Source organism: Bufo gargarizans, chromosome 2, assembly GCF_014858855.1.
Source record: "Bufo gargarizans isolate SCDJY-AF-19 chromosome 2, ASM1485885v1, whole genome shotgun sequence".
In the NCBI taxonomy this organism is placed as follows: Eukaryota; Metazoa; Chordata; class Amphibia; order Anura; family Bufonidae; genus Bufo; species Bufo gargarizans.
The window spans coordinates 66696388-66708937 of NC_058081.1; the positions used below are offsets into that span (position 1 = coordinate 66696388).

The 12550-nt window shown below is 40.7% G+C and overlaps 1 protein-coding gene across 8 annotated transcripts in view; it reads right to left on the reverse strand.

The window, feature by feature from the left end:
- ADGRL1 (adhesion G protein-coupled receptor L1) overlaps nucleotides 1-12550 on the reverse strand; it is a 356531-nt gene that overhangs the window by 45331 nt on the left and 298650 nt on the right. For 7 of the 8 annotated variants that reach the window (XM_044279114.1, XM_044279111.1, XM_044279116.1 and 4 more), the window contains one exon: nucleotides 6114-6932. The exons of the other annotated variant lie outside the window; for it this stretch is intronic. In XM_044279114.1, the coding sequence (XP_044135049.1) occupies nucleotides 6114-6932 (819 nt within the window). The remainder of the gene's footprint in view (nucleotides 1-6113; nucleotides 6933-12550) is intronic. 8 annotated transcript variants of the gene reach the window in all.

Here is a 12550-nt window from a genome sequence, read left to right on the forward strand (position 1 = left end):
CGCTGTGCCCTCCGGTATCTTCGCTCACTTGGTTATAGTAGGAGGAGACTGCCCTTGTTTTGATGGGCGTCTCCTTCTCCCATGCTGTAGTGCTGGCCAATCGCAGTGCAGAGCTCACAGCCTAGGAGAAAACCTCCCAGGCTGTGAGCTCTGCGCTGCGATTGGCCAGCGCTACAGCCTAGGAGGAGGAGACGCCCAGCAGAACAAAGGCAGACTCTGCCTACTATAACCAAGTCCCCTAAGTCTCCGCCTACCTTAACCAAGTGAGCGAAGATACCGGAGGACATCGCGGCCGAACGGAGCGGCGCCCAGGGATAATAGTAAGTGCAGTGAGATCCCTGGGCGCCGCTGTATATGTCATGATACTTAGTTCACAATGTTTTTCCAGTTAAAAGGTCCTCTTTAAGTTAGACGACAGTCCATTTTAATGGACTAAAGACCCCATATACATTAGGCTATTGTCTGGCAAACCATCCCAACCCCACCCCACCCCACCAACAGATAATGTCGGAGGGAAAAAGGATCTAGCACTATGAATTTTATCACCTGATACTTTTGTTCTCCCAGAAGATAAGCCACCATCAGGGGTGTCTGACAACAGCTTTCACCTCTCTTCTCATTAAACACATACATATTTGCTGAATGTTTAAATAGGGGGGAGTCCAGAGAGATAACTATTAACTATTAGTAGAGAATGTTTTCTGATAAGGGCAGCATGGTGGCTCAGTGGTTAGCACTGGTGCCTTGCACCAAGGACGACATCTGCATGGAGTTTGTATGTTCTCCCCATGTTTGTGTGGGTTTCCTCCGGGTTCTCCGGTTTCCTCCCACACTCCAAAGACATACTGATAGGGAACTTAGATTGTGAGCCCCATTTGGGACAGCGTGATACTAATGTCTGTAAAGCGCTGCGCAATATAGCAGCGCTATATGAGTGTGTAAAATAAATAATTAAGATGTATTACAAAGTTTCTTACATCCCCCTACACTGTTGATTTATTCAAAGTTTGTTGAAAATGTAATGACCATTTAAATGGGATTAATACATAATCTAATTACAGCAGTTTTCTTACATGCAGAGATTCAGCTCCCTTTGGAGGAAGTATGATAACCAGCCAGTCAACCAGACTGTTTGGATAGAATTATAATCATAAATTGGTAAGATTGCTATAAATAATTTAGTTGATATGTCTGGTAGTTATATAGATAACAAACTCATCTATAGCAGCAAAACTCTCATTGGTTAAATTATTTTGGGCATGTAGTGAAATTCTTCTCAGCGACAAGTCATTATTGTGCCTGATAATTTGGCTAAAAAAGCCCACTGTGGGCAATACAAGTGCCAAGATTGGATACTTTTTAATAATACTTATTGAGAATAGGATATCTATTTCTCTGAGGTTGGGTTCACAATGGCCATTAGATATGTTTCAGTATTAAAGGGAATCCAAACTCTTTGCACAGCCACATAGCTGTGGTTCAGCTGATTAAAACACAGTTTTTCTTTGGTTGATCCGAGGCTCCATTCCTGAGTTATGATCATTTTTCTTAATATACAAATTAGGCATTTGGTGCAATGAGAGCTCAACATTGCTCCTGTTACACCTAAGCTCCCGTCATTTCTGTGGCAGGCCCTCCCTTGCTGCTTTGCCACTGCCTGGCCAAGTCAATGAAACCAGAGGAGCTAGCTACAGAAAGGAGAGGAGCTTGTGTGTAACAAGAGAAACGGTGATGCCCTCGTTGCACCAAAGGCCTAATTTGCATATTTAAAAAGTATCATAACTCATGAACGGAGCTTCGAATCAACAAAAGAAAAATGGTGTTTTAATCAGGTGAGCCATAGCTATGTGTCTATAAAAATTGTTTGATAGGAAGGTCGTAGGTGATAGATTCCCTTTAAGAACCAAATATTTTAAGCCAAGAAGCCAAAAACTTACATTTTAGAAAGTTCTTTTTAATGGCGGCAAGCTCTAGATGGGATGTTATTGTGATGAGTGACAGCATTGACTTCTGCCCTATTGTCTTCTATAAGTTTACTTCATTATACAGGATTGAGTCTGTCCTCGTAAAAAAGCAAAGAACCGGAATCGTACAGTTGTCCATTACTTGAAAACAGGGCATTGACAGGGAAAACCTTTAAGCGCTATGAATGTCCCCGGAATCGGGGAAGGTTGACAGCTGTAAGATAATATTTGTTTAACAATGCCACGAGAGCACATGTCTTTCAGATTGGGCTATCCTAGAACAATAGGTCAGGTTTATTTCTTTACGGCTGAAGGACTCAAGGGCAGTACAGGGGCACAGAGGATTCAGGATGCAGGCAGAAGTTTAGCAAATCAATCAGACAGTTCCCCGAGCATAACATGAACCTGTTATCTGTAACTAACATCCTTCCCATGTACACAATCAAAATACAAAAGACTCTATAAAAAGTAAAACACTCTAACACTTTATTATATTTATTATGACGATACAGAATTCTGTGAAATGTGAACTGTTATTTTAACAGTCCTCATTTGGCTTGGACTACATGACAGGCTTTACTGGACATAGCCCCGGCAGTAGTAATGTTCTGGCAATGTCGACAGCTTGCCTTTTTGCCACATCGGCAGTTCAACCTGCAATTGTTTTAGGTCATCCAGAATTGCGATTATAGGAGTTATTATTCTCCTGCAGAAGTTGCACTTTATGTCTAGTAATCCTATTGAACGGCAATGCCGCCTGCCCAAAATGACTAAAATATATGAAGAATAGAAATTTAAATCCAAATAGGCAGAAAATATAATATAGATTTTGGGTGGGTCATCTACAGCTAACCTTAATTTAAGATTATTCTTTACTGAAGGTCATTCTTCGATACAGTAGCCCTAGTTGGAACCTCCACTACAATAAGGGGTGAAATGTCATTAATGTAAATATTGGTCAAGTCTAAGGACAACATTGGTGAGATCAATGGACAGCTACATATGCAAGGCTTCCAAGAAGTTGCTTATTCTGATAAATGATATGGAAAAATAACACTACTACTGAATTTTTGCCTTAGATGCCGAACGGAAAAAAAAAAACGTATTTTTTTTTTACCTTACCAGGTGGTCCTAAGTATGTTGCGACCACTTTCTAGCCTGGTTTCAACTCACAATGTTTGTGGGTTGCACCTGTGCCATCAGGCAGCCTTGGGCACAGACAGCTCACAGCGCTCAAGGCTGCTTGACTGTGCAGATGCAACCGCCATACATTGTGGGTCAAAACTGGGCCAAGATCATGTGCCCGTGGTACGGCATGTGATCCTAAAAGTGACCCCAACATAATTAGACCAGGGAGAACAGCGCTCGCCCTGTAAGGTAAAAAAAAAAAAAATCATTGTAATTCAATTCTTGTAAGACTCACCACTGTGGGCAAGTTGAGATAAAAAAAAAAAAGGATTTCCCCTTTAACCTATTTTTGAATTCTTGAGACCCTTTTTTTTCTGGATTCCGCAAAAAGATCACCTTTTTGAGAAGTACACCCCTTTATCCAGACCAGATTTCTTGTGAAAGATTGTAGTTCCATACTGGCCTATGAGAGGCAATTTTGGTTGGTTGTCTCAAAGAGTTTTTAATGTATTTGGTTGGATTCCCATACTGGAGTTATTTTGGAGAGTTCTGTGCCTACAGAATAGATGTGCAGGGAACAAGGTGGTCACCGGTGAATTTATTTCACTAATTATCTACAGTGAGGAACAGAAGTATTTGAACACCCAGCGATTTTGCAAGTTCTCCCACTTAGAAATCATGGAGGGGTCTGAAATTCACATTGTAGGTGCATTCCCACTCCGAGAGACAGAATTTTTTTTAAAGAATTTATTTGTCTTGCACTGCTGAACATAAGTATTTCAACACCTGAGAAAGAGCAAGAATTCTAGCTCTCAAAGACCTGTTACTGTGCCTTTAAAAAGTCCACCTCTACTCCACTTATTAATCTAACTTAGTAGCACCTGTCTGAGCTCTTTAAAGACACCTGTCCACCCCACAGTCAGTCAGATGCCAACTACTACCATGGGCAAGAACAAAGAGCTGTCAAAAGACACCAGAAACAATATTGTGGACATCCACAAGGCTGGAAAGGGCTATGGGGCAATTGCCAAGCAGCTTGGTGAAAATAGATCAACTGTTGGGAGTAATTGTTAGAAAATGGAAGAGGCTAAAGACGACTGTCAGTCTCCCTCGGATTGGGGCTCCATAGAAGATCTCACCTCGTGGGGTATCACTGATGATAAGAAAGGTGAGGAATCAGCCCAGAACTACAAGGGAGGAGCTGGTCAATGACATGAAGAGAACTGGGACCACAGTTTCAAAAGATCACTGTCGGTAAAACACTACGCCGTCATGGTTTCAAATCATGCATTGCACGGAAGGTTCCCCTACTCAAGTCATCACATGTCCAGGCCCGTCTGAATTTTGCCAATGACCATTTGGATGATCCAGAGAAGGCATGGGAGAAAGTAGAACTTTTTGGTCTAAACTTCACTCGTCATGTTTGGAGGAAAAAGAAGGATGAGTTGCATCCCAAGAACACCATCCCTTCTGTGAAGGGGACAGGGCGCCTGCACTGTATTAAGGAGAGGATGAATTGGGCCATTTATTGTGAGATTTTGAGCAACAATCTCCTTCCCTCAGTCGGAGCATTGAAGATGGGTCGTGGCTGGGTCTTCCAACATGACAACGACCCGAAGCACACAGCCAGGATAACCAAGGAGTGGCTCCGTAAGAAGCATATCAAGGTACTGGAGTGGCCTAGCCAGTCTTTAGACCTAAATCCAATAAAAACATCTTTGGAGCGAGATGAAACTCTGTGTTGCTCAGCGACAGAACCAAAACCTGACAGATCTAGAACAGAATTGTGTGGGGAGTAGGCCAAAATCCCTGTTGTAGTGTGTGCAAACCTGGTCAAGAACTACAGGAAACGTTTGACCTCTGTAATTGCAAACAAAGGCTATTGTACCAAATATTAACACAGATTTTCTCAGGCATTCCAATACTTATGTTCAGCAGTGCAAGACAAATAAATTCTTTAAAAATCATATTTTTATTTTATTTTTTTATTCTGTCTCTCAGAGTGGGAATGCACCTACAATGTGAATTTCAGACCCCTCCATGATTTCTAAGTGGGAGAACTTGCAAAATCGCAGGGTGTTCAAATACTTCTGTTCCTCACTGTAAATAATGGCTCTTCAGTGTAATTTTTTTTTCATCTTTTAACCCTCAGATCTGCTTTCATTTTTAGTCAGGAAAATCACTGGTGACCACTACATTTGAATTCTATAGACACAAGGACAGGTAATAGAGCTTTACAGTGTGAAAACCTTACTAAACACCTCTCTCGAATGTTTTTGCAGTCCAGTTAATATGTTATGGAGGGGGAGTGAGGTATTATGCTTAACTGGAGTCAGACCTTTTACGGTTTTCAGGGAAGTTTATCTTTAAATGTGCACATCATCTACTTTGTAAAGACCTCAACTTGTGAAGCGAAGCTATATACAGCGCAGCAGCTATCAAGTATCATGCTAGGATTGAAAATGACTCTTGCCGTCATAGATGACCCTTTTTGCCTTTGTAGCTTCTTTTCTACTGGGAATGTCCATGAACTTCATCAATCGTTTAATGTCTCTGTACTTTTTTCTTTTGTCTATTTTTTACATATATCTTTTGACCACTCTGTTATACCTTATTCCAACTGTGATGAAACAAAAGGTTCTCAGAATTCTGAATTACTAAGACCTTTCCATTCCAATTCCTCTTTTTAGCTGCGATAATATTTCCCTGCAATTGACACAATACACTGGAAGAAATGGTTTTAATTTCCTAGTAAAGACATCCCATCAGGTCACACTATAGTGATGCCTCTTGGTTCAGATTCAGGTTCTAACAAAAAAGGATCTTACCTGTAAGTAAAGTCTCAGGACCCTTCTAGACCTTTAATCAACTTTTTTAGTAGCTACTATCAGATAATATGGTATATTTACAATATTGTATACTGATAATTGTGGATATCATGCAGACCTCTCATGTTCTTTCAATAACATGCAGTGTTCCCCACTTCATGTAAACAATTATCCCCATTTTCCAAAAACTAACCTTCTGCTGGATCCGGAGGGCCAAACCTCAATGCATAGCGCACAAGAAAGTAGTTGTTCCAGACATATAGTTGTCCATCCCTTGGGTTGTAGTCCACAGATGACACAAATTGATATGGATTGGGAAAATCCATACCATTGGCTCCATTTGTTCCTAATGGTTCTTCTCTGTTTCGGTGAGTATTGAAGGCATACTCTAATCTGTTACCTGCTGATTCGTTATCATCATCCGCATACACTGATTTCAACACGTAAAGGACCCCACAAGCCATGAAAGCATTTGATGCTGAACGCTTATCATATGTAGTGTCCCATGTGCCCTCAAAACGGAGAGTATACGGATTAAGCTGGGTGACCACCAGCCTCCCACTGTTTCCTTCTGTAGCATAGATAACCCACAAGCCATTCTCATCCACCGCCAAGTCTATATCAGTTTTACCGCCCCATCTGTACGGTGAGGTATCATGATAATTTGCTGTAGCTATAATGGCCTCTCCACTCTTGATCCGTGTCCTAAGATCATATTTCACAATGTTACGTGTACGTTCTTTGTTATAAAAGGCAGCCCCATCATATACTACAAAGCCTGTTCCATCCACACGACTTGGTAGACGATACGTAGTAGTGTGTCGGCCAGCAGCATAGTCCTCCCATGATGCATACTCTGTCAATGTATCTGTACGATATGGGATCCATGGCATAACATAGAGACGCTCTCCAGCTTGAAGGGGATCTCGACACCATGCTCCTGACTGGTGCTCAGATTCATGGGTGGAAGTGGGTTCTAGAATTTCTTGTAACATTCCCGGGCAGACAAAAACTGTGAGGAAGGGAAGAAATGGGAAAGGAAAGAGGGAGGAAGAAATGAAATATGAAAGGAAATGACAGTAGAACCGTGTGTGAATTGTGGTTGAATGGCAAAAAAAAAAAATTAACAGTTAAGTGGTACATATAGGAAATAAGGAAAAAAGCCATTGAGAAGAATGAACCATGTTAAAAAATAAAGCAATTATGAAAAAAATTGATGTAGGATGATAAGAAGTGGAATAAGGATGTTGAATGAGCAATGAATGACAAATAGAAAGAGCATAAAAAAGGAAGGAAAGAGACGGGGCAGGATGGGAAAGAGAAAAGAAAATTGTTGTGAGCTGCGAATTCTCTCTGCACCCCCTGTATTAACCCTGTGATCATAGGAGGATGAGTCTGGGGGAGTGAGAAGGGTATGACAAGGGAAGAAGATTAAGAGAGAGAATCAGAAGAGAAGACCCTCTCCTAATCTCTAAAAACTCCCACTCTCAACATATGACTATCTCAGCCTATCTGGCTTACAGCAATACCAAAACTTTCCCACATTTTTAAGTTCCTTACCTTTATCATAAGCTTTGTCCTGATCGCTCTACCCAACCACATTCTCCTTGAATACTATCCTACATTGCTGAGATCATCTAATGAGCTATTTCATGGCTTAGGAGTCTCTATTTCCTTCACCGTGCTGTGAAAACTTTTTTTCCGTCCCTTTAGGAAGTGTCTCTTTCCCCCATCTCATAAGCAACTCTCTCTCCCCCTCCTCCTCCTCATGACTTATATCTTCTCCATCCCCGCAGTACAGAAAATGACACGCTTATTGCCATGGCAATGCTGTTAGGGGAGGGAGAAAGAAAAAAAAAATCTCTGAGGTCACATATCATCCTTACAGCCAATCATGAACCATTGGTGGTTGACCTCCCCCCACTGAGGATCTCTGTTGCTGCTCAGGCTGGGATCCTGAAAGCTAATTGGGTTAGAGGGGAGCTGATTAAACAGCCATGAGGTGTGAGACGCAAGAAAGAGACCTGCTGAGTTGCATCGTGGGTAAATGAAATTGGCATCCACTGTCCTGTTGGACGGAAATATTGATTAAGTGAAATAAACTCAGAAAACAAGTATCCCATTTGAAGGAAAGTCCTCTTGTGTCAATGTGCCCCTTAGATAAGGGAACCCATTAAAAGAACACCCCATTTTCTAGGTTAATCTCATATCCCTGCAATTTAGTCCCCCATTATAAAGTTAATTTACCACCCAGCTAAACAGGACACCCGAGGAGAAGACACCACTGATACACAGCCGAGGCATCAGTGGATGGAGTGCAGCACTAAGAATTAAAGGGTAACTGTCATATATATTTTTTTATTTGCTAGTTTATTAGAGCTAGGCCTGTATACCTGAGTTAGTCTGTCAATGATTGTCAAAAGATCTGTAATTACCTTATAATTACAGCTTTCACTAATGTCTCCTGTCCCTTTCCACTGCTCCCTTAAAAGACAGTTGCTATGGCTTGTCTGTCTCTGGCTGAGAAGACAGGAAGACAGAGGGGCGGTCCTTCACACTGCATGCCTGCATTAGGCTTCGGAGGCGTGTCTCTCAGTAATCCAATCTGATTGGCTGGCAGAGAGCTGCTGGCTACAGCAAGTGTGTATGGAAAGTGAGGGAAAGCAGTTTTGGCCTCAGAGAACTGGCAGAGGAGCCATCTTGAAAAGGTCCTCATATTGTAAATATTTAAACAGCCGTAACTAAGGGAAAAACTCAAGGAAAACAGTGGTATGTGAAGAAACTAAGGATTGCTTTATGCATAATGCTGCTGCAACAGTAACATATGCTAAAATTGATTTTTTGATGAAAACATGACGGTTACACTTTAACTGGGATCAGTTCAAACTGGCAGACATCCACTATGTCTTGACCTATATGGTTAAGCTTAATCTGCTGGTCAGTGGTCTTATGAAAGTTCCTTCTAGCTAATATTAAAAAATAATACTTTTTAACACAAATTAGGATTTATTCGCTGTCTTTTAAAGACAGTTCTGTGACTATATTCTGTACCTCAGCATGGCCTGATAACTGGTGTGCTCTATTCCTTTCTTTATGCATTTGCTTAACCCTAGTAATTTGGTAATCTCTTTCTTGGGCCTCTGACTGTCCACTAAAAATTATACTAGATTGAACTACTGACTTAGGCTCTGTTCACATTTTTATTTTCCATCAAAGGTTTCAATATTTTAGCTATCTCAATGCCAAGAACACCAGAACCCCAACATAAACATGGTGAACCCCATTACAGAGCAGGTGACAGGTGATCTTATTTTTCGCAATACATTTTTAGCTTCTACGGACCTGCCTGTCTGATGCTATATCTATACTACTTTCACACTTCCGGCAGAGTTCAGAACTGCTTGCCGGATCTGGCAAAACGTATGCAAACCGATGACATTTGTAAGACTGATCAGGATCCTGATCAGTCTGAAAAAATGTCTGATCAGTCTGAAAAATGCATTGAAATGTCGGATCCGTCTTTCCGGTGTCATCTGGCAAAACGGATCCGGCATTTTTTTTTTTCGGTCTGCAGATCCGGCATTCCGGTATTTTGAATGCTGCTTCCGGCACTAATACATTTCTATGGAAAAAAATGCATTCAGCCAGTTTTTTTGACCGGAGATAAAACCGTAGCATGCTGTGGTTTTATCTTTTGCCTGATCAGTCAAAAAGACTGAACTGAAGACGTCCTGATGCATCGTGAACGGATTGCTCTCCATTCAGAATGCATGGGGATAAAACTGATCAGTTATTTTCTGGTATAGAGCCCCTGTGACGGAACTCTATGCCGGAAAAGAAAAACGCAAGTGTGAAAGTACCCTTAACCTACTTTCATTGGTGACATTACAAAAACATCACAATGTCACAGTGGCCATTTGGTATGTTACATAACATACATGACTACATGCTTGGTAGCAATCAATAAACAGGGTTCCTCTGTTACACTGATGGTCGGAGAACTGGAGTTTGACAGCTTTTTTTTTTCCTCCTTGGGATACAGCACGCGGTGTCGCATGATGTCATGTCCCATAGGAACAGGAATCAAAGAAAGGATACAGCTCAATGCATCTATGACTTGGTAGCTATTTAGGGTTGTATCAAGATGCAATTGTGACTTGGCCTTTCCAGTGCATAAATATGAAGGTCTCATCCTGTAACGTTAGGATGAGCACCCTTCGTTTGGAGTATGAGGGTGATATGATAACCTGCAGACTTTCAGGTCATGCAAATGAACACATCAGTTGGAAGTGATTTATAAAGTTTGCAGCAGCAGAAAAGACTGTGTTGATCTTGTGAGGAGCAGTAACCTGTCCATCAAAAAGATGATGTTAGTAAGGACAGGGCAATGTCCAGATGTAAAGAGGAGAATGAAAGGAAGTTGAAGGCTACAGATAATGATAATGGCAGGATTTGTATACCTCAACACTACATGGATCTTTCTATATATAGTTCAAACAATCCACCATCCAGCCACCAATCCTGGGCAGATTATTCCCACCACATAAGAAACAGGTCATTATGAAGCTAGTCCATATATGAAATCAAGTAAATGGTGACATCACAAAGCTAACTGCAACTGGATTTTGGAAAAGTCCATCTAGTTGCAAGAGAAGCAACATTTCTGTTATCTGTAATGGAAAGAAGTAATATTTCTGTATATATTCTCCTTTCCCCAATGTTATTCTTTTTTGTTCCTATCTGTAAACTTCTAAGGTCAGCAGTTTTGAGCTAGCGTGTAATATTACTTTACAAATGGCACTGACCAGTGGGCATACCCAATATTCACATAATAAAATCTTTATAAGTCTTAAGTGGCTACCTCTTGCTTGCAGACAGACCATACATGGCATGTCCAAGAGTCTAGGACAAGTTAAAATTGAAATTGCTACAAGTTAAAACTGATATTTTCACGCCCAATTTATAAAGTACTTCCTGGAAAGAGGTAATTACGTTTTATGTTGTTAGAAGACTTAAATACTGGTTGTACAATACTCATGCAACTTTCATTGTTCCCTAGAAAGCAAGCTAAAGCTAACTTTCCTCTTGTGGTAACCTAACAAGATTGAATCTGCGGGAATAACTTGCCTTCAACTTTCGTGTTGCTTCTTCTTGCATAAAACACTCTTACAGTTGCCATAACTTTGCTCTCCTTTGTGGACATATTTGTGAGCAAATCAAAGACATTTAGGTGGGATCTGTAGACAACTTCATGGTTATGGTGGGCTACAGACAATCTGTTGCTGACTGGTCCACCAAAACTTTCTGAATTTGACAATAAAACACTAGCAAATCATGTCTCAGATCTATGGCCACCCTTAAGGCTAATGTGCCCAATTGTATTCAGGTTACTTACAACCTCTGAGTTGTATAAAGCCATAGCTTTTGTTTGGGCTCTAATGTACCCCTGATTTCTTATGGAGCCATACAAATTCTGCTTGGATCCAGCAGATGACAATGCTCTACCAGATGCCATATTATGGAAGTATTCATCCATAGCAGCATAGCACCAACTTTTCATACGAATAAGTACTATTGCGACTCTCTATCCTAGGACATAGGTTGACCATGGAGATGAACTTTATGTACATATAGATATAACTACTTCTAAAAGACCTCCTTTGGGGCAGTGTAGGGCTAGTATTGTAGTTTAATGTAATTTTTTTTATTGCAGCAACAAAGATACCATCAGTGAACTCGTGTTAGAAGAACATACCCCTAAAGAGCTCACAGCCCCAGCATGCCCCTTCCCATAAATAAGCTTCCCGTTATAAGAACACCCCATCAATCTGTATGTTTCATAGCACATTTGCTGATTGTACAGGCGCTGTGACTGAACTGGATATTTTGCGTGTTCAAACGTGTTCCCTTTGCAAAATAATAAATCCATTTGCTTTGCATGCAAATGGAAGGGAATGAATGGAAATGTACAATCAAACATACATACATTTAATAAAGTTGTCTATTATCATTTACATGAAATTAAAATTGATTTATAGAGGGTCATTTTGAGATTGAGGTCCATTATGGTCAAAGCTTAAATATGATCACGTGGCCATTTTTTGTCATTCTCACTTGACCTCGCCAGTAGTTTCATCATGTTTGTTGCCTATAATAATCTTGATCATTTTAAGAGTAAGGCCGGCCATACAGTTTAGATTGAGGTGTTTGGTTAAAGCTGTTTCCCCTTAACCACCCCATACACATGCATGTATTTTGGATGGGGGATTAAAAACTACTGCCAGACACCTCTGTCCCCTCCAGACTCCTCTTGTAGAAGCTAATCTTCATTGAGAACAAAAGAATCTGGTATGTTGAAATCCAACATGTCCAGTCCTTCTTTTTAGTAATATCTGCTGTTAGTGGGAGTTGGGACACCACCATATACATTAGATGGTGGGCTGTTTTAGCCAAAATTCATCTAGTGTGTATTGCCATCCTTACTCGGTTGGATTTTCTTGACCTTCTTTGGTTTAACTAAATTAGAAGGAAGTTGTAAAGAATTGCTGTCTGTTTGCTGTCTGTTATAGCCTCAACAGACGGCAACCAAGATACTTCATAGTGTTACTACATCTTCACGTAGTTATGTTA